General features: G+C 32.7%; 2 protein-coding genes across 5 annotated transcripts; both read left to right on the plus strand.

The window, feature by feature from the left end:
• The first annotated feature begins 1,405 nt into the window (after positions 1–1,405).
• On the plus strand, positions 1,406–6,988 carry LOC100805913 (uncharacterized). 2 transcript variants are annotated; one of them, XM_003519465.5, is made up of 8 exons: positions 1,406–1,709; positions 3,035–3,142; positions 3,233–3,889; positions 4,003–4,082; positions 4,885–5,367; positions 5,473–5,556; positions 5,668–5,756; positions 6,594–6,988. In XM_003519465.5, the coding sequence occupies exons 1-8, from the start codon at positions 1,703–1,705 to the stop codon at positions 6,664–6,666; spliced, it is 1,581 nt and encodes a 526-aa protein (XP_003519513.1). In that variant the 5' UTR covers positions 1,406–1,702; the 3' UTR covers positions 6,667–6,988. The 2 variants fall into 2 exon arrangements, with proteins under 2 accessions (XP_003519513.1, XP_006575626.1); XM_006575563.4 differs by having other exon boundaries at positions 4,975–5,367.
• An 8,503-nt stretch (positions 6,989–15,491) lies between these two features.
• On the plus strand, positions 15,492–23,616 carry LOC100806439 (PH, RCC1 and FYVE domains-containing protein 1). Of its 3 annotated transcripts, none has more exons than XM_006575564.4 (10): positions 15,492–15,976; positions 16,091–16,145; positions 16,967–17,053; positions 17,969–18,058; positions 18,542–18,622; positions 18,782–18,976; positions 19,074–21,212; positions 21,835–21,981; positions 22,383–22,771; positions 23,144–23,616. In XM_006575564.4, exons 1-10 carry the CDS (start codon positions 15,963–15,965, stop codon positions 23,274–23,276), a joined length of 3,330 nt encoding a protein of 1,109 aa, XP_006575627.1. In that variant the 5' UTR covers positions 15,492–15,962; the 3' UTR covers positions 23,277–23,616. The 3 variants fall into 3 exon arrangements, with proteins under 3 accessions (XP_006575627.1, XP_006575628.1, XP_003519514.1); XM_006575565.4 differs by having other exon boundaries at positions 16,094–16,145; XM_003519466.4 differs by lacking the exon at positions 15,492–15,976 and having other exon boundaries at positions 16,077–16,145.
• Positions 23,617–24,947: the final 1,331 nt, after the last annotated feature.

A 24,947-nucleotide genomic window follows, 5' to 3' on the forward strand; every position in this document is an offset into this window, starting at 1 on the left:
TTTAGTTACAGGTTACAATTACAATAATATAATTATGTTTATATTTTTATCAGTGAAATTGTATTAAATGGTTAAAAGGTATAATTATAAATAACATGGAATCAAAATTTATTAAAATTAATGTGGTAGCAAGTCAGTATAATTAATGAAAATGACTTGGATAATTATAAGATGCAACAACCACAAAATAATATAAATGATTCAATTAAAATGCATATATATTTTAAAATAAATATATCATCAGGTGGGACATATTTGAAATCATCAAATCTTATATCGATGTCCACTGATTGAATCAAATATAATTATGTGCAATCTTGTGATGTGTTGTGACATAGTAATTATCCTATCCTATGGTATGATTATAAACTGATACTCATCCTTGATTTTTTAATATTTTATGTATTTAAATTGTCTTCTTATATTTAAATAAATTTTTTCAATGTAAAGGTTTAATAAATTTGAATGTAAATAATTATAAATTTATATTTATTATTTTTGTTTTAAATTTATGAATTTCACACACACACACACACACATATATATATATATATATATATATATATATATATATATATATATATATATATATATATATATATATATATATATATGTGTGTGTGTGCTTTGAGAAAGAAAAAAAAAAAATATATATATATATATATAATATTTTTAGAGAGAATATATGCACAAATAAAAATATAATTAATCTATTTAGTCAATTTTAATGTTATCATATTTAATATGATATTAAATATTTAAAAAAATAATAATTTTATCATTTACATTTTTAAAACAATACTGAATATAAATATAAAAAATATAATTTAATCAGATCCGTGGATAGCTGTAAATAAGATCAATCTAATATGTTGACTTAAGTTGGACATAACCGTCTTTTCAAATATACAGTAACAAATATGATTTCCATTTTCTTTTTATTGAATCTTTCTCTTTTCTTTTCAATTTTCACTCATGATATCTCTATATTTACTCATAAAAATCTAGACCAGGATGAAAATAACGTTAAATCAAAACGTTTGTTTGCACTCCTTAAAACCATAACAAGAGAAGAAACTATAGGAGTATAGGTTAATAAAAAATAACTTGAGTTAGGGTGGATATAACCGTTTTTCAAATACACACTAACAATTATGATATCTTTACATTTACTCATAAAATAAAAATTTAGACGAGGACTAAAATAACATTAAGGTCAAAATAAAATAACAATAATATTACTATCATTAAGATTAAGATTTTGTTTTTTGCTGGACAAACTGTTAGTTACAATTTTTTTATTCTACGATTAAAATAAAATGTATTATTTAAAATGCATTTTACTTTATTTAGTGGAGGCAAATCTGATTTATTTATTCATTTATTTTTTGGGAATGCAAAGATTGATTGGAACAAGCAAGCAAAATACGACATAAGACGAATTGAATTTGTTTCTTCTCCCTTTTGTCTTTCCACCTTCACCATAAGCTCCTTTCTCTGTTCCTAAGAGGAGTTATGGGGGCAAATTGAAAACGCATTCAATTACAACAAACACGTTTTTTTTTTGTTAATGTTGTTGCATTCTCTTTTCCTTTTGCCGTAAACGGGGGCCCTCGCTTTTCTCATAAGCCACTGAAAAATTTTGCTCCTTTCGCCCCTAAACTTTAACAGAGGTCGTTGTTCACCGCAATTCCTCACCCCAATGGAAGGTACCGTGTTTTCCTCTTCAGCTTTGGCTTTATCAGAGATTTGGGTCTCTGATTTTGTGGTTGATTTTTCTCAGATTACTTCAATTTCCATGCTTTTAAATTGATTGTTGGAACCCATAATATGGATTGTTTGTGTTATGCTGTGGTAATGGTGGGTATAGCTCCAAGGTCTTCTATTTGGGGTATTTGGGGTCTGAAAAAGTGAGTCAAACTGAAGGGTACCGATGGGGTTTGATTAATTTTGATCATAATTGAAATTTAGTTTTTTTATGTCTTCATACATTAATTATTCTCTTCCACGTTTTCTTTTTCTATGGACTGGAGATTTTTTTGTTTGTTCCGTCAATGACCATTTACTGCGTCTAGGCTTGGATCTACTTTTCGTGTGGAATGGGTGGAATTAGGCTTGGTTGTTATTGTTCCCCTTCTTGTTCTTTCATACTTAGTGTTGTTTGGCACAAATCGTGGGTTCTTTGTGAAAGACTCTATGAAATTATAAATTTTCTTAAAATTATTCTTTGCTCAGTTGAGATTAGAAAACTCTGAAGGAATATGGAACAGGTAACTGATTAGTTTCATGAAATAAACTGGTTGTATCAAACTTGTATCATACCAAAAATGGTATTATGTCAGTGGTTGCGAGTCATGGCAAAATCATGGCAGGAAGACAACACTAGTGTATAGAGTTCGAATGTATTGATATCTCAGATAATGAACAATACTATCTAAATTTTGATTTATTTGGCTGTTCACTTCCCTGATTTTTTAACTGCACAATACTCACTCTTGGGATTGCAGCTCCCTTCTGTCTTGTGATGGAGATTGGATTATGATCTAAATATATACTATTATTTAGTATTTTAATTTTGATTTCATATTTTACATTTTGGGTAATTAGTTAGTTTTTGTTATCTTTTTTATTTGATTATCATTATCTTATGTTTAGGGGTTTTATCTTTATTTTGATGGTCTATATATAGACCCTCATAGTTGACCTTATGCAGGTTTTTGCTATTGAATAATAGTTTCCTTTCAGAGAGTATCTGAGTTGAGTTGGAGGAGTACTTCGCACCTAAAGGAAGTTCTCTAGGATTTCTTTAATTGCCCATGCATGCATCCTTTTCCATATTGTCATAACTGTTCAGGACTTCAGCATATAGTTGTATCTTTTGATTCCATAACATTTGTGGATCAATTTGAGTGGTTAATATGTCATAAGATATTTTTTGATTGTTGTGTCTTCTTGCATATATTACTGTAATTATTTTTTCCATTCCAACACAAAAGACATGTACTAAACTTCCTGCATTTCTGTTGGTGTTTAGAATCAAGTGAATTGCAATCAGAAGAAAATAAAGTCTCCAATGAGAAAAATAAGAAAAGAAAGCTGAAAACACCGGCGCAGCTTAAAGCCTTGGAGGATTTTTATAATGGTAAGAATACTTTTTTTTGTAAATGGGTGTTAATGCATTTTGCAAAGTGGTAATTTTTGAGAAATTTCCTTGTTTTACCTTTGTTAACAGAGCACAAATACCCCACGGAGGAAATGAAATTAGTACTTGCTGAGGAGTTAGGATTGACAGAAAAGCAAATATCTGGATGGTTTTGCCACAGAAGGTTAAAAGATAAAAGATTGATGAAAGATGAAGCCGTTGCTAATGGGAGACAAGATCGTTCAAGTGGTGTCATCCAAGATCGTGGCAGTGGACTTGGGCAAGATTCATGCGGAAGCAGTAAGCATGCTGATCACAGGTATCTGGATCCGAAGGAGGTTGAGAGCCATGGCCTCTACAATCACGAATTGTCAGTTGCAGATATGACCCACAGACGTAGGAACCATTATCCTGAAAATGTTAGTGGGGTGGATGACACATCATCTGAGAGCAGCTCATTTTTGCAAGAAAGGTTTTCTCAAGGTCAGGATCCGTATGATATGGAGCCTTCTAGACATCTTACACCTAATGGAGCTCTTCCACCCCTAAATCCCAAAGGTGCAGTTAAGATGGGGCACAAACCATCAGGATATTTGAAAGTGAAGGGCGAGATAGAGCATGCTGCTATAACTGCTGTTAGAAAGCAATTAGGAAGGCATTATCTGGAAGATGGTCCACTACTTGGTATAGAATTCGATCCACTTCCTCCAGGGGCATTTGAATGCCAAACTGCAGATACAGCTAATGGTAAGTTGCGCTTTCATTAACTGTGGACCATTTTTCTATCTGCATTGAGTCATTTTAAGAGTAGGTTGAGAATTGAGATTCATACCATTATAATCTAATGGATGCTATGGCAGAACCGTACTCTGTTGCAAATCCTCTGCTTTCGAATTCTCCAGAAATCTTTGCTGCAAAAAGACAACCCAGTCTTAGCTCTGTAAGTGACCTTTCTAATGCATTTTTTATGAGTTTAGTAATTAAGTACTGTCTGTCTAAATTATATGATGCATTTTTGAAAGATTGGACAGTGACCTAATTATTTATGTTACAAGCTTTTGATGAGAAAAAATAATTTACTTAAAACTAGCCCTGAAGCTGTGTCAGAAGATTCAGAACAAAACCCAGCTCTGACTTGTTGACTCCCAAAATTTATATTTTTTTTTGGAAGGCAAATAGATAATTTTATCAACATTATAATATTATGCGACACATGAGTTGAATGCGTACACAATTTGCGGACAACTTTTCATTTTGTCTAGATAAAATTTAAGAAAAAAAAAAATTAAGATAAAATTTGTCAAGACTCGACAAAATAGCAAAAGATTCCTTTCTTAGTGGGAATGAGCATATCCTTGGAATGAGATTTCTTTCCCAAAACAAAGAATGGTGATTCCCCAAGAATGATAAATAAAATGTGGCTAAAATGGAATGTTTATTTTTATTGAGCCAAATGTGACCCTTTTTCTTACCTTTGCTTAAGAGGAAAGAAAAAATGAAGTGCTAGGGACAACATTTCCATTAGTTCAAATTATTTTGACAACATTTCCATTGGACTAGAAGCTATGCTTGCTTATAAGTACTAACAGTAATTTTATACTTGTGTTTACTCATTCCTCCAGTAAAATCTTTTAATTGCTGTTGAGCACTTTTAAACTTATCCTGTTTATGAACATAACAACATTGATTCTGTGATACAAATTTCCCTGCTTTCTCACTCTCTTTTACTTGTGTATTTGCAGAGATATGATTCATATTATACTAAATTTCGTTCCCAAGATTCGCATATGGAAGGAGCTGACTTTGGTTCCTTGCATGAATCTGATTTCCAGGATAAACAAGATAAGAAAGCATGTCAGAACATAAAACAAAGGCAATCTTTATACGGTTATACCAATAATTTTCCTGGAAGGAACACTTTCCCAGATTTGTATGAAGACTCTACTGGAGAAGCATCTGCTTATAATAGCAATAAGAGTCATAGAATGAGCACTAAACATGGTGTTGAGGGGATGCGATCTGATTCTGCTTCTAACCATAGTGATCACTATGAAGAGAAGCTTACAGTTAAGCAGAAAACCTTGATGCTGCATGGTTATGATAACATCAATCCAAAGAATATACAAAGGAGTGAACATGTAAAATCTAAACCTTCTAGTTCAATCCATAATTCCCGTGTTCCTATGGATACTGAAGAACGGGGGTTATCTGCTAGGATGGCAAAGGTTCACTAATATATTTGCACTTTCTCTGTGTGTTGTGTTTGTAATGATCGATTTGTCCTGATTACTGATGGTTTAAAATGCTTATATTTTGTGTCAAATGTGCAGGAAGAGATGTTTAAGGGGAACAGGAAAGCAAAAAATACATACTGCGATGTAGAGGGAGCAGGGATGCTTTCAAATGAAATCATGGTTGGTTTTAGATGTCTAAACTGTCCTGGAATGTGATTATTTGATTTCTTATTGAATTTTCTCCCCTCCTTCCAAGCATGTATATGATGTTTTGCTTTACTACGTCTATAGGTTGCAAAACGAGCTAAAGTTGACATGCTTCAACAATACAATGTGAAAAAATCACCTGTTGCTGAGATGGAACTAAAGAAAATTCAGAGGTGGGTATATATGTATGTTTTCTTTTTCTTTCTCACGATCATATGATCACTCGGGTCCTCAATAGAAATTTTTTAGATTGTGTGTGTGTGTTTATATAGGTAGCGTTTGACTTGACTTTGTTTAGGTTTCTCTTCTCTTTAAAAAGAGAAGTTAGGCCAAATATAATTTTAAAAAAAGCCTTTCAACATATAAGTAGTTTTTTTAATGACCCTAAACCCCAAAAACAGTTTATATAGAAGCTAATTGGAAGAGCTTTTACTTTTAAGAAGAAAAGAAACCTAAAAAAAGCTGGGGCCAAATACAACCTTAGTAGTATTTATTTTTGTGTTTAGATTTTTTGTTTTCAGATGAATGTTGCTTGCCTCATGAAAATGGGATAAGGGTTCTTCTATTGCACATGCTAACAGTAAGGCAGTAGACAGTAATGATTGTTGGAAATCAAGTATAATTTTTTGTTAGTGGTAAAGATCAAACATTCAAACATGTAGTGTTATCACCAGTCGTCATGTGTGTTTAGTTAAAAAAAGATAATAATCAAAACACAAGATTTTGTCTAAAAAGCTTTCTTTTAGTAAAAGAGGATTTCTAAACACCAGGTGTGGTGGAGTAAGTAAATCGACCTCCATGTGGGGGCAATTTACTTGCAGTGCAAGTATTTAAACTTCCCACTAGAACCACCTTTTGGTCAATGTTAAAGCCTATACCCTTGCATGGATTAGTTCCACACCTCATGGTCTTACCCAATTTACAATTTTTCCTTAGAAAGTTTTGTATCAAGTTGTTATGGGATATGTATAGAGGTCTCTTTTCTAATGGCATTTTGTATGATCATGCAGATCTGTTGCAGAGATGCCTTCTAGCTTTAGCGAGGATGAAACTGCTGACACCAGTTCCTCACTGGATTATTAAGCGCTGTTGATAAAATGGTAGCAAGTTTGTGGGGTTTCTCTAAGCCATTGGGTATGTACAGCCTAAAAAGACATACATTTTTCTCTGTAACGTGGGAACCATTGTTTCTGGCAATAATAGCAGCAACTCGCTCCATTGCTGTTTTTTGTGCTCACCTATTTGCCTTTGTAAAAGAAAAAAAATACACCCCAGGTTATTCTTTTGATGTAAAATCTCATTTCCTGAAGCTACTTGTGGTAGGTTTAATGCAGCTTATATACTTGTCACTTGTCTTTTATTGATTTAATTATGGTAGTGTGTATGGCATCCTAATTTGCTCCAATTTGATCTCTTGTTTTGGAGTGTTGGCTACTTCTAATTTATGATTTAACAATTTGATCTCTTGTTTTGGAGTGTTGGCTACTTCTAATTTATGATTTAACAATTATTTTCACAAGTTTTGCATTGCTTACTCAACATTCATGTCGATCTAGTGAGGATAATATTGATTAGTAGGTTGGGACTTAAACTTTTTAGTCCAATGGCCTATATTCCCCATACTAAGTTATCATTCTTGCTTAACGATAATAGAAGTATTGTAACGGAAAAACTGATTTCCTGTTTCTGAACCTAAAGTAAGCAACCCTTTCTTGGGAGATTTGTTTGAGGACAAGATTTGCGTATAGGAGAGGTGTATTGAGTTTCCCGAGGGCTGTGGCTCTTACAAGAGTGTGCCTCAATTAGTGCTTACTTCTAGTGTGAATACTACTATTTCACACTTGGCTAAACATGAACATTTTGCCGTCGTGTTACTTTGTTAAATATGTGTAATCATTCCCTTCTAAATCACAAACATTTTTTAGAATGCTTTAACAACCATCTTAGTCTTTTATATCTGTAATTTAATAAATTAGACCAGTCAATTTGATCAGAAACTAGTTAAGTTTTTAGTCTGAGCAACAAAGAAAATTAATATAGTAAAAGTTCAGTCAAAAACCAAGTAAAGCTTCTCAAAATTAGATTAGAACTAACCTGAACTATTTTTTTTAATGTCTTTAATTTTTTATTCTCATATTATTTAACTAAACAAACGTTTATATATAAGATCTACATTTGAATTTTTTTTATTATTATTTAAATACATATTATAATTTTTTATCTTGTAGGACGTGTAATTTAATATTTTCATGTTATTTATTTGATAATCTTGTATTAGTTTATTATTCAATAATTATAAAACATTTATTTAACTTGTATGATTGCTTGTGCATTGCACGGTATAAATATTTGTTCTATATAACTAAAATTTACAATAAATAAATATTTGTAAATATATAGATTATATTATAATTAAAATCGGTAATATATAAATATTTTAGAATATATAATTATATTTTAGATTTATGATAAATAATTTATATTATTATATAATGTTAGTTTTAATTATTGATATTTTCTTTTTAAAAATATTGAAATTCAAGTTATAACTAAAGATATTGAAAATGATAAATTGAAAAAGATTTTCTAGAAATTCTTTTTGTTAAAAAAAACCTAAAAAAATCTCGTTACATAATAACTAAAAACACTCTTTCGAAATAGCTATTCTATTTTATATATGGAAGGATTAAAAACATGTTTGTATCTCATCTCTATCCTTGTGTCTCCAATTTTTTATTTTTTTAATGATTTCCTCCTTCCTTCCTCATTCTCCTATGATTAAAAATAAATAAAAGTCTCACATGATTAGAAAATGATGAATATAAACAAAGGAAATTATTCCATGGCTAATATACAGAAAAATCTAACCATTCAATCTCAATCTCAAGTTGGGACATATTTTTGCAAGTGATTTTGAATTTGGACCCTTCATTTGTTAATTTGGTTGTGTTTTCGGTCTATCATAAAAAAATAAAAATAAAAATCACCTTTGTTAGGGTAGTGGCCCATGGCAACAAGAATTGTTGTGGTGATGCGGTGTGTGTGGGTGGTGAGGTGTGGTGCATCTAGAAATCTCTCCTCAAATTGCATCTTAAATTAATACGATTCAGAGGCCTAATGAATGCCGAATGCTATTTATTTATGCAAAATGTACAAATGTGTGTGTTGTTTTGTGTGAATTGGTTCTACCTTTTGGATTTTCTTTCCATCAACCACCAAATCCTTGTACAATGGATACCTGACTAGGAAACTGTTAAATGATGTATGTACCAGTTCGTACCCTGTTCTTTATTTTAGTCATCGTGAAAACAAGATAAGGATGAACTAATTAATTAATAGGTGCAGAATTGGATACGTAAGAAGCATGTGACTAGGAAAGATTTCATCAACCTTAACAAATAAACATGTGTGTTTCTTTTCTACGGTGTTCGCACATCAAAAGTTTAGTGTAGGGTATTAAACTTTCTAAATCTAACTTGTGACGCTCTTAAATTCAGTTGATAAATCGTATGCCCAACCCTTCTCACATACTATTAGATATTTAGGTGGTTTTTATTAATGCATCCAAAAGCAGAATCGTTTTGAAAATGAAAGAAGGATACCTAAGGCTAAAATCTTGTGTCGGATTCTTTTTATAGGGTAGCGTTTTGGTAAAATTTTATAATTTATCGTGTACGTATACGTGCGAATTCAAATTGCTAAATCATACATTATTTTTCATGAAAATGTGTTTCATACTTGTTTTATTGGGTGCTACTATATATCTAGTTAGTTAAGGACTCAATAATTTGTACACTTAGACAATTTTTTTACAATATCATCAAACAAATATTAACTTTTGGTAAAATGAACATCCAACATCACAGTTTCAAAAACTGAAAGGTGGCATGGATATGCCCTAGATTCAAGTCAGCTTCCCATATTCAAAGCTAAGAAAATCTAGCTTCAATATGAATTTTAACATCATATATGGAGCAGATCGATCCTCCATAGGGAATTGAGGATTATGTATAATACCATACTATGAACCTGAGCCGAGAACATGAAATTACGACAAAAGCTGGATAGTTTCTCTTTAATAATTGTAGGGCAAGGACCACAGTTAGCCACGCAGAATGGATCGAAAGAGTAACCCCCCACAATAGTCATGCTTAAAAGAAGAGCACTAATGCAAACATTGGGTGAATGATAGGTTCTCTCTCCCATATAGGTCAAAATTGACAAATTAATAAGCTTTTAAAAGGTTTGGTCGACTTCACAAAATAATTGCAAACTGAAACGTTACTTCAATTTGAAGAATATCTATCTCTACATACATTACCCCCATATTCCAAATAATTATATATTAATATCCATCCTTGGTTAATAGCACCATGTCATGAAAATATAGCTTAGTTTATATAATAATATGCAAATAAATTTTGTTATAGTTTAATTATCTTTAACTTTTGCTTTTATCTGAACTTTAATTAACTCCTCATAGTTTTGCTTATTGTAAATCTCAATAGTTTTGCTTTATCTTTATTTTCCTTTTCCTTTTGAGAATATTATTCATGATGGAAGGAGCAAATGTAGAAGAGTATAAGTAGTGAGTAGTACATGTTGTCAAAATCAAGTCATACTATTTGATTCAACATCTAAATTGGTAAATTAGTTAGGTAATGAATTATTAGATTGATTATACAATTGAAGCAATGCAAACCGATCAATAATCAAATCTAAAATAGGTTTAATTAGTATTAATTAGGTTAAACTGACATGTACCGGTTTTGCAAAATAATACTGCAAAGTTCTATGATTAAGGTTTAAACTAATAACATTATAATTAGCTTATGTTACATTAACCATTACATAAAAATATATGTTAATATATTAATAATTTCAAACCCCTTCAGCAAGTCACATATATTCCTCTACAAACGATAGTATTACTACTCTTCTTTTGGCAAATTGAAGTGACAAAGTGTGTGGGTGAGTACTTTCAATACTTACAGTAAACACTCTCAAATTCAAATCTCTATTGTTATTTTGGCAAATAAAAGACTCGTTTAAAACGCAGAAGATTTTTAGTGTCACACTAATATGCTAGAATATCCTAGATAAATTTTTTATTTTTGATACGCAAGTTTCAACTCATTATCAAATTCTCATAACTGATTCTTAAAATATTTTGGAACAACTCAGAGCTATTATGATGTTTCACATATCAATTAGTGACCTAACGTGTGAATATTCGAAACAAAATCAATAAACATATCAAATTTAGCATAGGTAGTGATTCATGGATAAAAATTTACAGAGGACATGAATTTGAAAAGGAACTCTTGGAAGTACAATCTTTTAAATTTGTGTGTGAACTTACACACGCTAATGTGTCAATTTAATTTATCTCCAGCCAATTCAATACAGCAGGAGAAACAAAGATAAAATTGTAAATTAGTGAATTTTATATATCATATGTGCATACTTTTTAAAAACATTCCAAATTCTATACATGGTATCCTTTTCACTTTTCCCACATGATATGAAAGTAACGTAACTATTATGAATTCCAAGGAGGTTCGATCGAGAGCAAATTAAAGGCTTTTGATTTCATGTGGTAAAGGGTGTGTTCCATCACCCTACAGTGTAAATTCTGTGAATGTGGGACTAAGAGAAGTTAGAAAGTGTAGGGCAATTAGGACCACTAGAGGGAAAGAAGAAGGGGACCATGAATTTCTATGACTTGTGGCTAAGGGCCAACTTTTCCAAAAAAGTGTACCACACCAGTGGACAGTGGTGTTGGTCTCAATCACTAACAAAGGGTTGGATGGACAAGTGCCATTGCCAAAGGGTATCATGGGTTTTTGTGAACTCCAGCCATGGTGCACATGCATGGATATATTGATTAATTTTCAGATAGTTAATTTTTACACTCACCCAATGGAATTGGTGGGTTTTTGCATGTCCCCATTTGCTAGATCTTTTTGATTTTGTTACATCACTTTATTTGATTGTGTGTGGAGTTAATTAATAACTTCACACACATCAACCTCATGAAACAAGCTAGGGTGAAAGCAACCCACAAAGTTAATTAATTTGAAAAAGAATAATACAAACAGGGGCTTATGATAAGAACCAGCTCACTGCGCTTTCAGTGCCTAATTATTGCTATAGCTGCATGCAGTGTGCTCGAGACAGCTTAAATAGATGATGGTTGGGTTAAATCTGATGTGTTAACATATTAACGTTAGTTTCGTCTCTAACTAAACCTAAAACATTTCTCATGTATTATGTTAACATTTGTGACGATAATTTTCTTTAAAAAATATTTATATATGTTTTATTAATTAACTTTCACTTATTTCATCTATACGTTTTTAAACTTTCATATTTTAGCCTTTTCATCTTTTTATATCTCCTTTTTATTTTTTAACAAATAAAAACTACAATAAAATGCAATAAAGTAAAAAAGAAATAATTTTATTTTATTATACACAATTTTTTTTATTAAAGCCGGAATTTTTTTAGAGGGAGTTAAAATATAAGTTTAGAAATTCTTAGTAAAGGTCAACCTTAAGAATTGTTTCTCAATCTACATATAGGCAAAAACAATCTAACAATAACATATTGAAACATCTCAATGCCTTAACGAAAAGATATCCAAAGTGATTGTCATAGTTACGACAAACAACATGGAAGCATAATAAAATGTGAACATGGGATTGTGGAAAAGCTATACAGGCATTGTATTGCTAAGGAGAATTAAAGGGAGAGAGTCCAGTAACCAAGAGCATTATTAACTTAAGCTCTTACAAGGTTGATGTGTGATCAATGGTGCAATAGTTACAAGAGGAAAAGATGAAAAAAAAGACCTTATAAGAGAGCGGAATAAAACAGGAAACCGTAATATTTTAAGTAATGGCAGAAGTCCAATATAAGACTTTTAACAATAATGGCTTGATTAAGGAAAACTACTAACGTTAAACGAAGCCTTCATATGATAATTGTCACTAATATAGACCCAAGTCTAGGTAATTTATTCGTGATTAAGGGTCTTATATGTAATATCCCTGCTAAATGATAAAGAAAGTAAGAATGTTTTGTGTCGAAAAGAAAAGGAGGAATGTAGAGACAGGTAAGAATTTTGACCACAAATAACTACATTTAAAAAAGAGTACATATTTAAACTTTTTATCATTTACTATATATATATATATATATATATATATATATATATATATATATATATATTATTTTATTTTTAATTTTATATCATAGTAATTTAGTAAAAAATGATGGTCATTTATTTTTAATCTATGAAGGGGGACCTTTTTTTTATTTTTTTTTATCCAAAAAGTGAATTAGTCAATTATAAAAGAAAGTGAATTAGTCAAGGTGCGGCGGGCCAATTGGTTCTAGAGAAATTTTAGCACCATCACGATAAGGATGAAAAGTATTAAAAAATATAGCATCTTTATATTTTTTAATATCTCAAATTCATTAATTTAAGTAATTTTCATATGTCACACCAAAAGTGAGACATGGGTTTTCAAATTGATAGTTGCATTTCACTATCTCATATACTTCTACCTGATACATATACTTCTACTTGATAGATGATGATGTATCAAGTGTTAATGTGTTACCGGTTCATTGTACATGCTTCAGAGGATTTCAGACTAAAAATGTTTCTTCAGAGATGATAAAAGGCATATGAACGCCGCTGGTGGCATGAATAGAGTAATATTTTTTTAAAAAATAATCATTTTCCTACATGAAAATATAATGTTCATAAATTTATCTCCGATGAAAGAAAATTCAAATTTTATTTTTTGAAAATGAAAAAGTACGAAAGATCTATTCATCTGTTAACTTTCGTTCATTACTTTTAATGAGAAAGCCTACATATTGAATTTAGGGATAAATTTATCAGCGTTTTACACATTTAGAGATAAAAATGACTATTTATCCAAAATATAATTTAATCTTCATCTTTCCTTTTTTTAATCGTTGTCTACATAACATTACAATAAAACACTTAAAAAATAAGTAAACAAACATAATATTAATTAACAAGTATAATCTGTTTATTGTTCTAAAATTTCCGATTTGAGTTCCATTTTTTTATTAGGAATTTATGATTAACTCTTGACTTTGTCACTACTTAATGTTATCATAATAAAATTTTTAGAACAACATATTATACTTATTAATCAATATTATGCTTATTATAATATTTGTTATAACTTGTACTTGTTTTCTAATTTTTTAGTACTTATTATAATGCTATGCCAACGAATAAAAAAAGGAAAAAGATGAAAATTAAATTATAATAATTTTCATCCCTAAATGTGTAAAGCGCTGATAAATTCATCCCTAAATGTGTCATATTGAATCTTCCATTAACTGGTAACGGAATGAATGAATTTATCGTTTTTTTTTTTTTTTTACTTTCGGGTATTAAAGTTTGACTTTTCATTTTTCAGGGATAATTTATAAGGCGCTATGTACTTAGAGAGACAAATATAATTATTTATCCTATTTTTTATAATTATAATGGATAAATAATAAGCATTTAGTTATAATTTTAATTAACGAGTATTTGTGCATTATATACATTTATTAAATTTGAATAAGTTTAACAAAATAATAATCTTTTGAATTGTACGATTTTAAAATCGAAATGTATTAAATACCTCTTACTAAAATAAGAAAAATTGGCGAGGCAACAACATAAAAATATGAACATTATAACAATTTTCTATTACAAAATGCTGTATTTCAATTAAATTACTTTGTTTAAAGATAGTTTATACATAAAAAATCCAAATCAAGCATTAAATTTAAATATATAAATGATAATGTTTTGCTTTACAATTGCAAGTTTGAAATTTTTTATTTATTTATTTAAAAGGCGATTTTTTATGAAATAGAATAGTCTTTTATTATATTTTTAAGCTATATTTCTTATTTAATATCATTTCATAATTTCATCTACTTTGAAGATCTTCATTTGCATTACTTTTTTTTCATATTCACCAACACGATTATTTTCAAATTTTATTTGTAATAAATAACTACTATATCAACTTTTCTCGAAACTAGCAAATTTTACACATTTCTCGAAACTAGTATTAATTACATGTATATGTGTTTTACAATTATAAAATTTATACTTATAGTATTTTTTTATACATTGACGTCTATTAATTTTTTTTAAAAAAATATGAATAGTTTCTCTATTTTTTCATGTATAGATAGATTATGCACATAATACATTAAGAAATAATAAATTCAGGACAGTGCAAGAGAGGTAAGCATAATTTTTTGAATGAAGAGGTGCAAAGGTAATTGATGCTAACTTAAAAAACTATTATTGGCATCTCTCGTAAAATATAAAAAATAAAATCATTTTAATGATACAGTCTGCTCCAAATATAGAAAAAGGAATCCTAAAAGATTAATCCTGAAATAATTTCATCTTTAGCGATTCCGGCATTTTCGGAACTGCAATTATATTCAAATGTAACAAAATCACCTTCCAAAGCTACTTTTTTTTTCTTCATTTTTTCATTTCTCTTTTTAAATAATTGTGCTTTGTTTTTAGTCAGTAATAAATAAATAATAATACTTGTAGTATTGACTCAACCATGACCACTATATCCTTTTTCAAATATTTATTTTATTATTGAAATCTGTCCGTTTCTTTTTAAACATTTTTCCTTATGTTATGCCTGTGTTTTTTACATTCTTATCAACCAAAAGAATTTAATTTAATCAGAACAATAACGTAAAAACCAAAAAAGTAAAAGCGTAGGGTAGTGGCAAACTCGTAAATTCACACGACAACTAGGGCGATTTCTGTGTCCGTTTCACTTTTTTTTAATTTTTTTAATTTTTTTTTAAATTAATGAATTTTGCTTGCTTCTGTATTGAGCTCTCAACACACTCACTCCTCAGCCATAGACGACACTGTTTCTTTTTTATGCTTTTTTATAATTCCACTCCGCTTTCTCTCTCTAAAACCTCACTTTCTCTCTCTAGCTCCGTTCCTCTCTCTCCTCTGCAACTGATTTTCCAGATCATACTTCCTCGCCGCGATTTTCTCCTCCTCCGCCGCGCCGCCGCGCCGCCGCGAGCTTGCCGACCTCTCGATCACCGGAATCCGCGGAGCATCGCCGCCGGAACCTCGATCGCACCTTCCGCCGCAACCTATCACCTCGCGCCGGTGCCAATCGCTACTTCGGAGCACTCTCGAGCAGTTCCTGCGCCGCATCAAGCAGCGGAACAACGCTCTAGTTCGGTGAGTGCGCGACGGAGGTATAATTATGGTGGATTCGCGCGCCGGAGAAGGCTCGGAGCTGTTGGAGCGAGGGTTTGAGTGTGGGAATTGATGAATGGAAGGGTTCGGGTACGAAAACTGGTGAATGTGAAAGATTAGTGTTTAGATTTGAGGAGAAAGTGAAAGTTTCTAATTAGTGCTATTCTTGTTTTTTTATTTTTTTTGCGTGATGTCGCGGACTAGTAGAATGGCTTCGGATCTTAGCAGAACCGGTCCTGTGGAAAGAGACATTGAACAGGTGTATATATCTATCTATCTATCTATCTATCTATCTATCTATCTTTGTTTTGTCCATTTCTTTGGAAACCTTTTCTCAGTAGCGTCGTGCTTTGAATTTCATGCTGCAGTACTGTTTGCTTTTAGATTTTGCGTATCTATGTGGTGTGCGTGCGCTGTACAGTGGTGGTAATGTTCTTATTTGCTGTTGTTGGGGGGCATTGGGAATAGGTAATTGGCTAAATTTCGCTAAGAGCTAAAGATTTTGGAGATATTGATGGAAGTCCAGTTGCAATGAATTTGGTTTCTTAGTTTGACTGCCAGCTAGAAATTATTATCATCAGGTCAAGCTAGTTGCTTAGGAAATTTTCTTTTAATTAATAACTTACTTAAGGAGTCTGTTTATATGTAGTTAAGTATGTGTTATGATTTCTGAGTATTGTTCGAAGATTTGGTTTCTTTTTTAGTGGACTAAACATTCTAGATATTTGACTATGTGAATATTAGATTAATTTTTTTTTTCTTGAATTTATGTTTCACTAATTTGACCATTCGGAGATCTTTCTATTTAATTATCGTTCACTTTTATAGATTGTTTGGGTGTTAGATACCATGTTATGCCACAGGAATACAAGTCAAATGCATTATACTGTTACTATTATATTGACTAATAGATAGTATGTTGTTGAATTTTTGGACTTCAGTAGCTGCTCTTGGTGCTTGTCAGTTGAATTTTATCCATAAACTATGCTTATTCAATGATTCCTCTATCTTATAAGTATTCTTTTATCTTCAGATGTGTTGTATATGCTGGCTGATGTCCTTTATTGATCTTATTGACAGGCCATTACTGCTTTAAAGAAAGGGGCCTGCTTGCTCAAGTATGGAAGAAGGGGAAGGCCCAAGATTTGCCCCTTCCGTCTTTCCAATGTGAGTTTTGTACACTTTTTCAGTAGATTCAAATTAAATTAATCCTTGTTAAAGTGTGTTTCATTTTTGTAAAGAATTGTATTTGGCATTAATAACTTTGTCCCCATATAGTTTCAAAACCAAGCTCAAACCCTTGGTCTTGCTATATTTGATTTTATTTTGCATTTATTTTTCTTAGATAGTGGTGGAAATATTTCTTTTAAGAGATTGTAGGGTAGGGGACCTTGAAGTTGAATGGCATAGTGTGAGTAATTTGTGGAAGAGAGGAGCAAAAATGTGAAGTACTTGTCAAACAAATTAAACCGTGAAAATTAGGAGATCTAAAGACTTCATGATCTACTAGAAAAAATACAATTATTACAGAAAGGTTAATCAATTGTTAACATCAATTAGGTTAGCTTAAGATTAGGTTTTCCAAAGTGTTTGCAGTAACAACATTATGAAAATTTGATGGAGTCGTAATAATTATGGGCAGCCCTGACTAGTTTACAGGGAAAATTTACTAGTGTATGGTTGGATACAACTTCTCTCCCACATGAGAATGATTTGATCCGCTTAAGACACCCATTGTGCCAATATTAAGAAATGGGAAACCTGCCTTTAAAAACTTGCTCAATCTTGTTAAAGCAAACATTCTAATCTGCATATCTAGAATGTATATTTGAAGGTAAGCATGCATGTTACCTTATTATTGACCACCACACCATATCAAACACTTTTGTATTTGGTGGTGATTATGCATGCCATTTATGGAATCACTTTCATGCCATTTCATGGTTTGAAAACCATTTGATTATTTTGTTATTCCCCTAATCTTGCTGCTGGTTTATTTATATTATTTTCATAATTTAAAGTTTGTTTTTAGATGTTTTCCAGTTGCCAAAAATTAAGATTTGGTTTCTCTACTTTTTTCAGGACGAATCTGTTTTGATATGGTTCTCCGGGAAAGAAGAGAAGCACCTTAAACTGAGTCAGGTCTCTAGAATTATATCTGGGCAACGCACAGTAAGTTTTAGATTGGCAGTGCAAAATCACGATACTGTTTTGCTTCATCAGATTTAGCCAACAGTGCCTTATCATGTTGAGATAACTAGTTCTGACAGTTCTGTTCAATTTGATGTTTGTATGATTAATACAGTTTGTGTCACCTTTCTCTATATGCACTTGTGATGTGAGTGTGACCACCATGTGCCGGAAGTCAAGAAATTTAAATATGATTTATTTCATTATCCATCTACAGTAAAAGGCTTTGTTTCCTTAGTATTATGAATAGTTTACAATAGGCTTGTTTGTGGTAAGTATTAGATTATGTTTTGCTTTGAGGAACATGATGTTGTGTGCTGTTTCAGTGTCCTAGTCTAATAAGTTGACATTTATCTAAAAAGCCATTACTCATGCTTTCGTGACTTTCAGCATCTACAGTGAAGTCATTTCAAGTGATAAGGTTCTCTGTTATGATTGATAAAACATGGCTCCTACTTTTTTCAGCCTATCTTTCAAAGATATCCACGACCTGAGAAAGAATACCAGTCATTTTCTCTTATCTACAATGATAGGTCACTGGACTTGGTATGAGTTTCTTCATTCCTCCCCACTTTGGATTTTTTAGCTACAGTTGGCCTGTTGCTTTGCTTGTACAGATGTTATTGATATTGTGAACAGTATCAATAAATTTTGTATGCATAAGTTTAACTAACACAATCTGGTGGTCTGATTCTTTTCTACTAGATATGCAAGGATAAAGATGAAGCTGAAGTTTGGTTCAGTGGTTTGAAAGCATTAATTTCTCGTAGCCATCACCGGAAGTGGAGAACAGAGTCAAGAAGTGATGGTATTCCATCTGAAGCTAATAGTCCTCGAACATACACCAGAAGAAGTTCTCCCATGAATTCTCCCTTTGGCAGTAATGAAAGCCTGCAAAAGGTATAAACTTATTCTTTATGTCCCTTCTATTTTCTCCCTTTTTCTCTCTATTGCAGTTGAATATGTTTTTAAGATAATATTTATTTGTCCTATTCAGGACAGTGGGGATCACCTTCGCCTTCATAGTCCATACGAGAGCCCCCCTAAGAATGGTTTGGATAAAGCATTAGATGTGGTTTTGTATGCTGTCCCTCAGAAGGGTTTCTTCCCTCCAGATTCTGCCAGTGCTTCAGTACATTCTGTGTCATCTGGAGGATCAGACAGTATGCATGGTCAGATGAAGACAATGGGTATGGATGCTTTTAGAGTTAGTCTATCCAGTGCTGTTAGCACATCTAGCCAAGGTTCTGGTCATGATGATGGTGATGCTCTAGGGGATGTTTTCATTTGGGGGGAAGGCACTGGTGATGGTGTTTTGGGTGGTGGGAATCACCGAGTTGGGAGTTGTTTGGGTGTAAAAATGGATTCTCTATTTCCCAAATCTTTGGAATCTGCAGTAGTTCTTGATGTACAGAATATTGCTTGTGGTGGACGACATGCGGCCCTAGTGACCAAACAAGGCGAAATTTTTTCCTGGGGGGAAGAAGCAGGCGGCAGACTTGGGCACGGTGTTGACTCTGATGTTCTCCATCCTAAGCTTATAGAAGCTCTAAGTAATACAAATATTGAACTTGTAGCTTGTGGGGAATATCATACATGTGCTGTTACACTTTCTGGTGATCTTTATACATGGGGTAATGGCACATACAATTGTGGCCTTCTAGGACATGGAAATCAAGTGAGCCACTGGGTACCAAAAAGAGTAAACGGCCCCTTGGAAGGCATACATGTTTCATATATTTCTTGTGGACCGTGGCACACTGCTGTTGTAACATCTGCTGGTCAATTATTTACTTTTGGTGATGGTACATTTGGTGCTTTGGGTCATGGAGACAGGAAAAGTGTTTCATTACCAAGGGAAGTAGAGTCTCTCAAGGGTCTTCGAACAGTGCGGGCTGCATGTGGTGTTTGGCATACTGCTGCAGTTGTGGAAGTCATGGTTGGAAATTCAAGTTCCAGCAACTGCTCTTCGGGGAAGCTGTTTACTTGGGGTGATGGAGACAAAGGTCGACTTGGGCATGGTGATAAGGAAGCAAAACTTGTTCCAACCCGTGTTGCCCTTGTTAATGTTAAACCCAATTTTTGTCAAGTTGCTTGTGGTCATAGTCTCACTGTTGCACTTACCACTAAGGGCCATGTCTATACAATGGGTAGTCCAGTCTATGGCCAGTTAGGAATTCCTCAAGCTGATGGGAAGCTACCAATCTGTGTTGAATGGAAATTGTCAGAGAGTTTTGTGGAGGAGATAGCTTGTGGGGCATATCATGTTGCCGTCTTAACTTCAAGGACTGAAGTTTACACTTGGGGGAAGGGTGCAAATGGCCGTTTAGGCCATGGCGATACAGATGATAGAAATACCCCAACATTAGTAGAAGCTCTGAAAGACAAAGATGTCAAAAGTATTGCTTGTGGAACTAATTTCACTGCAGCTATTTGTTTGCATAAGTGGGTATCTGGTGTTGACCAGTCTATGTGTTCGGGCTGTCGTATGCCATTTAATTTCAAAAGAAAACGCCACAATTGTTATAATTGTGGACTTGTTTTTTGTCATTCATGTAGCAGTAAGAAGTCTCTCAAGGCTTCGATGGCACCAAACCCCAACAAACCTTATCGTGTCTGTGATAATTGTTTTAATAAACTTAGGAAAACGGTAGAAACTGATTCTTCATCTCATTCTTCTGTGAGCAGAAGAGGAGTTGCCAATCAGGGGCCTCTGGAGTTAATTGATAAGGATGATAAATTGGATTCCAGATCTCGTAATCAACTTGCCAGGTTTTCTTCAATGGAATCCTTCAAACAGGTGGAAAGCAGATCTTCGAAGAAAAACAAGAAATTGGAATTCAACAGCAGCCGTGTCTCGCCCATTCCAAATGGGGGTTCACAATGGGGAGCATCGAATATTTCTAAATCTTTTAATCCTGTTTTTGGATCATCAAAGAAATTTTTCTCTGCTTCTGTTCCTGGATCTAGAATTGTTTCCCGAGCAACATCCCCAATATCTAGACGGCCTAGTCCACCTCGTTCGACTACACCAACCCCAACACTGGGAGGTCTTACATCCCCAAATATAGTTGTGGATGATGCTAAGAGGACTAATGATAGTCTCAGTCAGGAGGTTATTAAATTAAGATCACAGGTATCTTACTTTATGCATTCACTAACAGTATTCACTTTCTTGCCGTAAATGGTTTGAATAGAAATTTAACAAAATGGACTCTCATGGTACCATATTTTGTATTACAACTGGTCATCTGTTATGATGTTAATTTATGTGAATTATGTCTGATGAAATGAGCTAGACACTGTGGAAATGAAGGCAAGAAGGGAGTCATATGCTATCATGCTAGTTCATATACTATTATGCTTGGATGTAGATAGCAAGATGCCTATTCATTGCAAGTCGGTGAATTGCTCAATTATTTGCTGTATTGTATGATAATAATCTAGAGATGAATTGCAATTTAAAATCCAGGTCATCATAAAGTTACCACATGTGTGCTAGAGATGAGGTATTTCCATGTAAATTTTAATGTATTATTTCATTGCAGAACATGTGGCAAGTCACTGTTGAAGGTAATCAGGGTTTGTGATTTATACTTCTATCTCATAATAAAATATTAACACTAACAGTGAGTAGATTTTTATTTTGATAGTGCACTTTTTCCTTTACCATTAAGGAGGGTTCAATGAATCAATTTTAGAGAGCTTATCCTGTCAACAATTCATTTTTTTTTCACAAGTAGTTTTTTCCCTTGTAGGTGGAAAACCTGACTCGGAAGGCTCAACTTCAAGAAGTTGAGTTGGAAAGAACAACTAAACAGCTAAAAGATGCAATAGCAATTGCTGGGGAAGAAACTGCCAAATGTAAAGCAGCAAAGGAAGTAATAAAGTCACTTACAGCCCAGGTAGAAACTTTAATCCCTTAAACTAATTTAGCAAATTAGACCATTACAGCCAAAAACTCATAAGAAAGCTAAAAAGAGTAAAGATCTTTACTTGTAATGAGTGGGAGCCTTTTCTTTTCTTTTTGAAACAAGTCAACTGTTATCTCAAAGAAATTTTTCTTATCTAAAGCAACATATTCAAGGTTGTCTGAATTACTAATTGACCCTAAAAATAAATCATAAAGCCATGAAATGTTACACCTACAGTCAATCCCAATATCAATTTTATGCCCAAAATAGTGGTTTTCTTTTTAAAAAAAATTAGATATCTTTTAAGCTTAGAGGTTTGTTCTAGATTTGTACTCGATGTATCAAAACAAGGCCAACTGATCCAATGTTTATTTGTTACTTGTGCTGAGTAGTTGAAGGACATGGCTGAGAGGCTACCTGTAGGAGCTGCTAGGACTGTGAAATCACCGACTCTTACTGCTTCTTTTGGTTCCAATCCTTGTTCCAATGATGTTAGCTATGCTTCCATTGATCGGTTAAATATTCAAGCTACAAGCCCAGAGGCAGATTTAACTGGATCAAACAACCATTTACATTCAAATGGATCAAGCACTGTCAGTAGCCGTAGCACAGGACACACTAAACAGAGCCAATCAGATTCAACAAATAGAAATGGGAGCAGAACTAAGGACAGTGAATCCCGTAATGAAACTGAATGGGTTGAACAAGATGAACCTGGTGTATATATTACACTCACCTCCCTTCCAGGAGGTATAATAGATCTTAAGAGAGTTCGCTTCAGGTATGCAGTGCTCTGTAGACATTGTTTTTCTGTCAACTTACAGAACTTCATCTGTGATATTTGTTAATGTAGAATATGATATACTTTCATAGAAGAAAAAGTAGAATATAACACGGTGTTAATGCCTTGACAAGAATTATTCCTACATCAATGACACATTTTGATTCTAATGGCAATTTGGTTGCATATTCTTATGTTTCATGTCTTGATCAGTTGCATATTACCTCTATTTGAAAGTAGAAAGTAATTTCCCTTTCCCTCCGTAATGTTTACAGTTTTGTATCTGGTGGGACAATTCAGATAACTACACACTATTTTACGATAAACAATTTTATAACCGAAGTTTTTTAACCTTAAGGTTGGTTATTGTAGTCGGAAGCGGTTCAGTGAGAAGCAAGCAGAGCAATGGTGGGCTGAGAATCGCGGAAGAGTATACGAACAGTACAATGTGCGCATGATTGACAAGTCTTCTGTTGGTGTTGGGAGTGAAGACCTGGCTCATTGACATGACAACTTGTAAATGAGATATTTTTGCGACATTTTGGCTGGGATTAGAGCAAGATCACACTGATCAATTACATTTGGCTTCCATCTAATATAAAACAACGAGGGTAGCTGGGGATTGGCATAGTAGGAGAGAATAGGGATTGATTATGATTTTGTAATTCCTCTTCTTATTCTTCTCTTTTCACTTTGATTTCACTTTCCATTTTTTCCCTATATGATGTACCTTGTGTGGGGGGTTGAGGGTGAGAAATGTAAATTCTTATTAGGTTGCAGGCTCTGCTTGAAAGGAGCCGCAGTGTAAATTTCATAAGCGAATGCATTTGCAAATTTTTCTTCTACACGGGATATAAATTCCTTTAGCCATGGGGAAAACGGCACTAAGTAGTTAAATATACATGGCCATGCCAATTGCATATCTTTATTTTTTTCCTGCTCTTGCACTTGTAGTTGTAGTAATACTGAGTTGGGGACATATCTAACGACTAACGAGCAGATCCTACCGGGTTACGCCACTTTATTCATTAACCTTAACACCGTTGCATTTTAATTGATATAGAATTTATTTACGTTCTAAATTGCATACTATATGTTCATTTGTGTTTCAATTTTGTTTTCATTGATTGATTTCATTAATTTGCACCAAACCATCTCGGATTTGCATCTGTTTGGTTGATTTCATTGTTGATTATGAATGCAATTTGTGAGTATACTTAGATTGATCATACTCAGAGCTAGTGTATATGTTGATGTAGGAGAATAAGGCTATAATGCTCAAACTAAGTATATGACCTGCAACACTTTTACTCGAAGTTTTTCTAATGTTTTCCTAAACTTATGGTCATTAATTAATCAGCCTAATTTCATTTATGGTCCTTAAAGAAATCCTATGCTCCAATCCTAAGCCTCTTATGCTGTAGAGTAGGATCTAATGTCTCACGTTACGATTTCATTTTTTACATTTCTACCTCCCTTGTTTGATTCTGATATCTATTGGTTTTATGTTTATGGAATAAAAGATGTTTCTTGGTGATTTTGAATGAAATAAATGAGATTTCTTTGTTTGGTTAAATGGATATGGCTATGTTTTTCCGAATGCAAGTGGTGTTGTGTGTAAGAGTGGTTTTTAGTTGGTGGCCCTACAGGTACAATGATTGTAGTATTAAGCCTCCACTACTAAAGGGTTGGCACCATGAATATGAAAATTCATATTGTTTCATGAAGTTTTGGAATGCTGGCATAACATACCAAAAATTGTTTCTGCCTTTTTTACCCTTTTATGATCAGTGATATTGATCCCATTACATATACATCTAATAGATTTTTTTCTTAGGTATCTACATAAAATGTTGTAGTTGAAATTTTAGATGCATGTCCAAAATTCATGTTTGCGACGAGATGTGAAAGTATTAGATGCAACGGCTACATTAGATATGTAACTCATTTTATAAACTCTTGTATATAACTACTGGATTTTAGTGATGTAATCTATCTCTGATATAATTTGATTGATCAAGATAAAAAAGGATGTGGAAGATTAATTATAATGATGTGTCATTGATTTATATCTTTTTCCATGATACCAATGACCAATTAGTACTTTACTTTCACTAAAATTTCATACACTTTAGCACTCCGTAAGTGATATGTACGGATCGATACTAAATGTATA

This window comes from Glycine max, chromosome 2, assembly GCF_000004515.6.
Source record: "Glycine max cultivar Williams 82 chromosome 2, Glycine_max_v4.0, whole genome shotgun sequence".
NCBI lineage: Eukaryota > Viridiplantae > Streptophyta > Magnoliopsida > Fabales > Fabaceae > Glycine > Glycine max.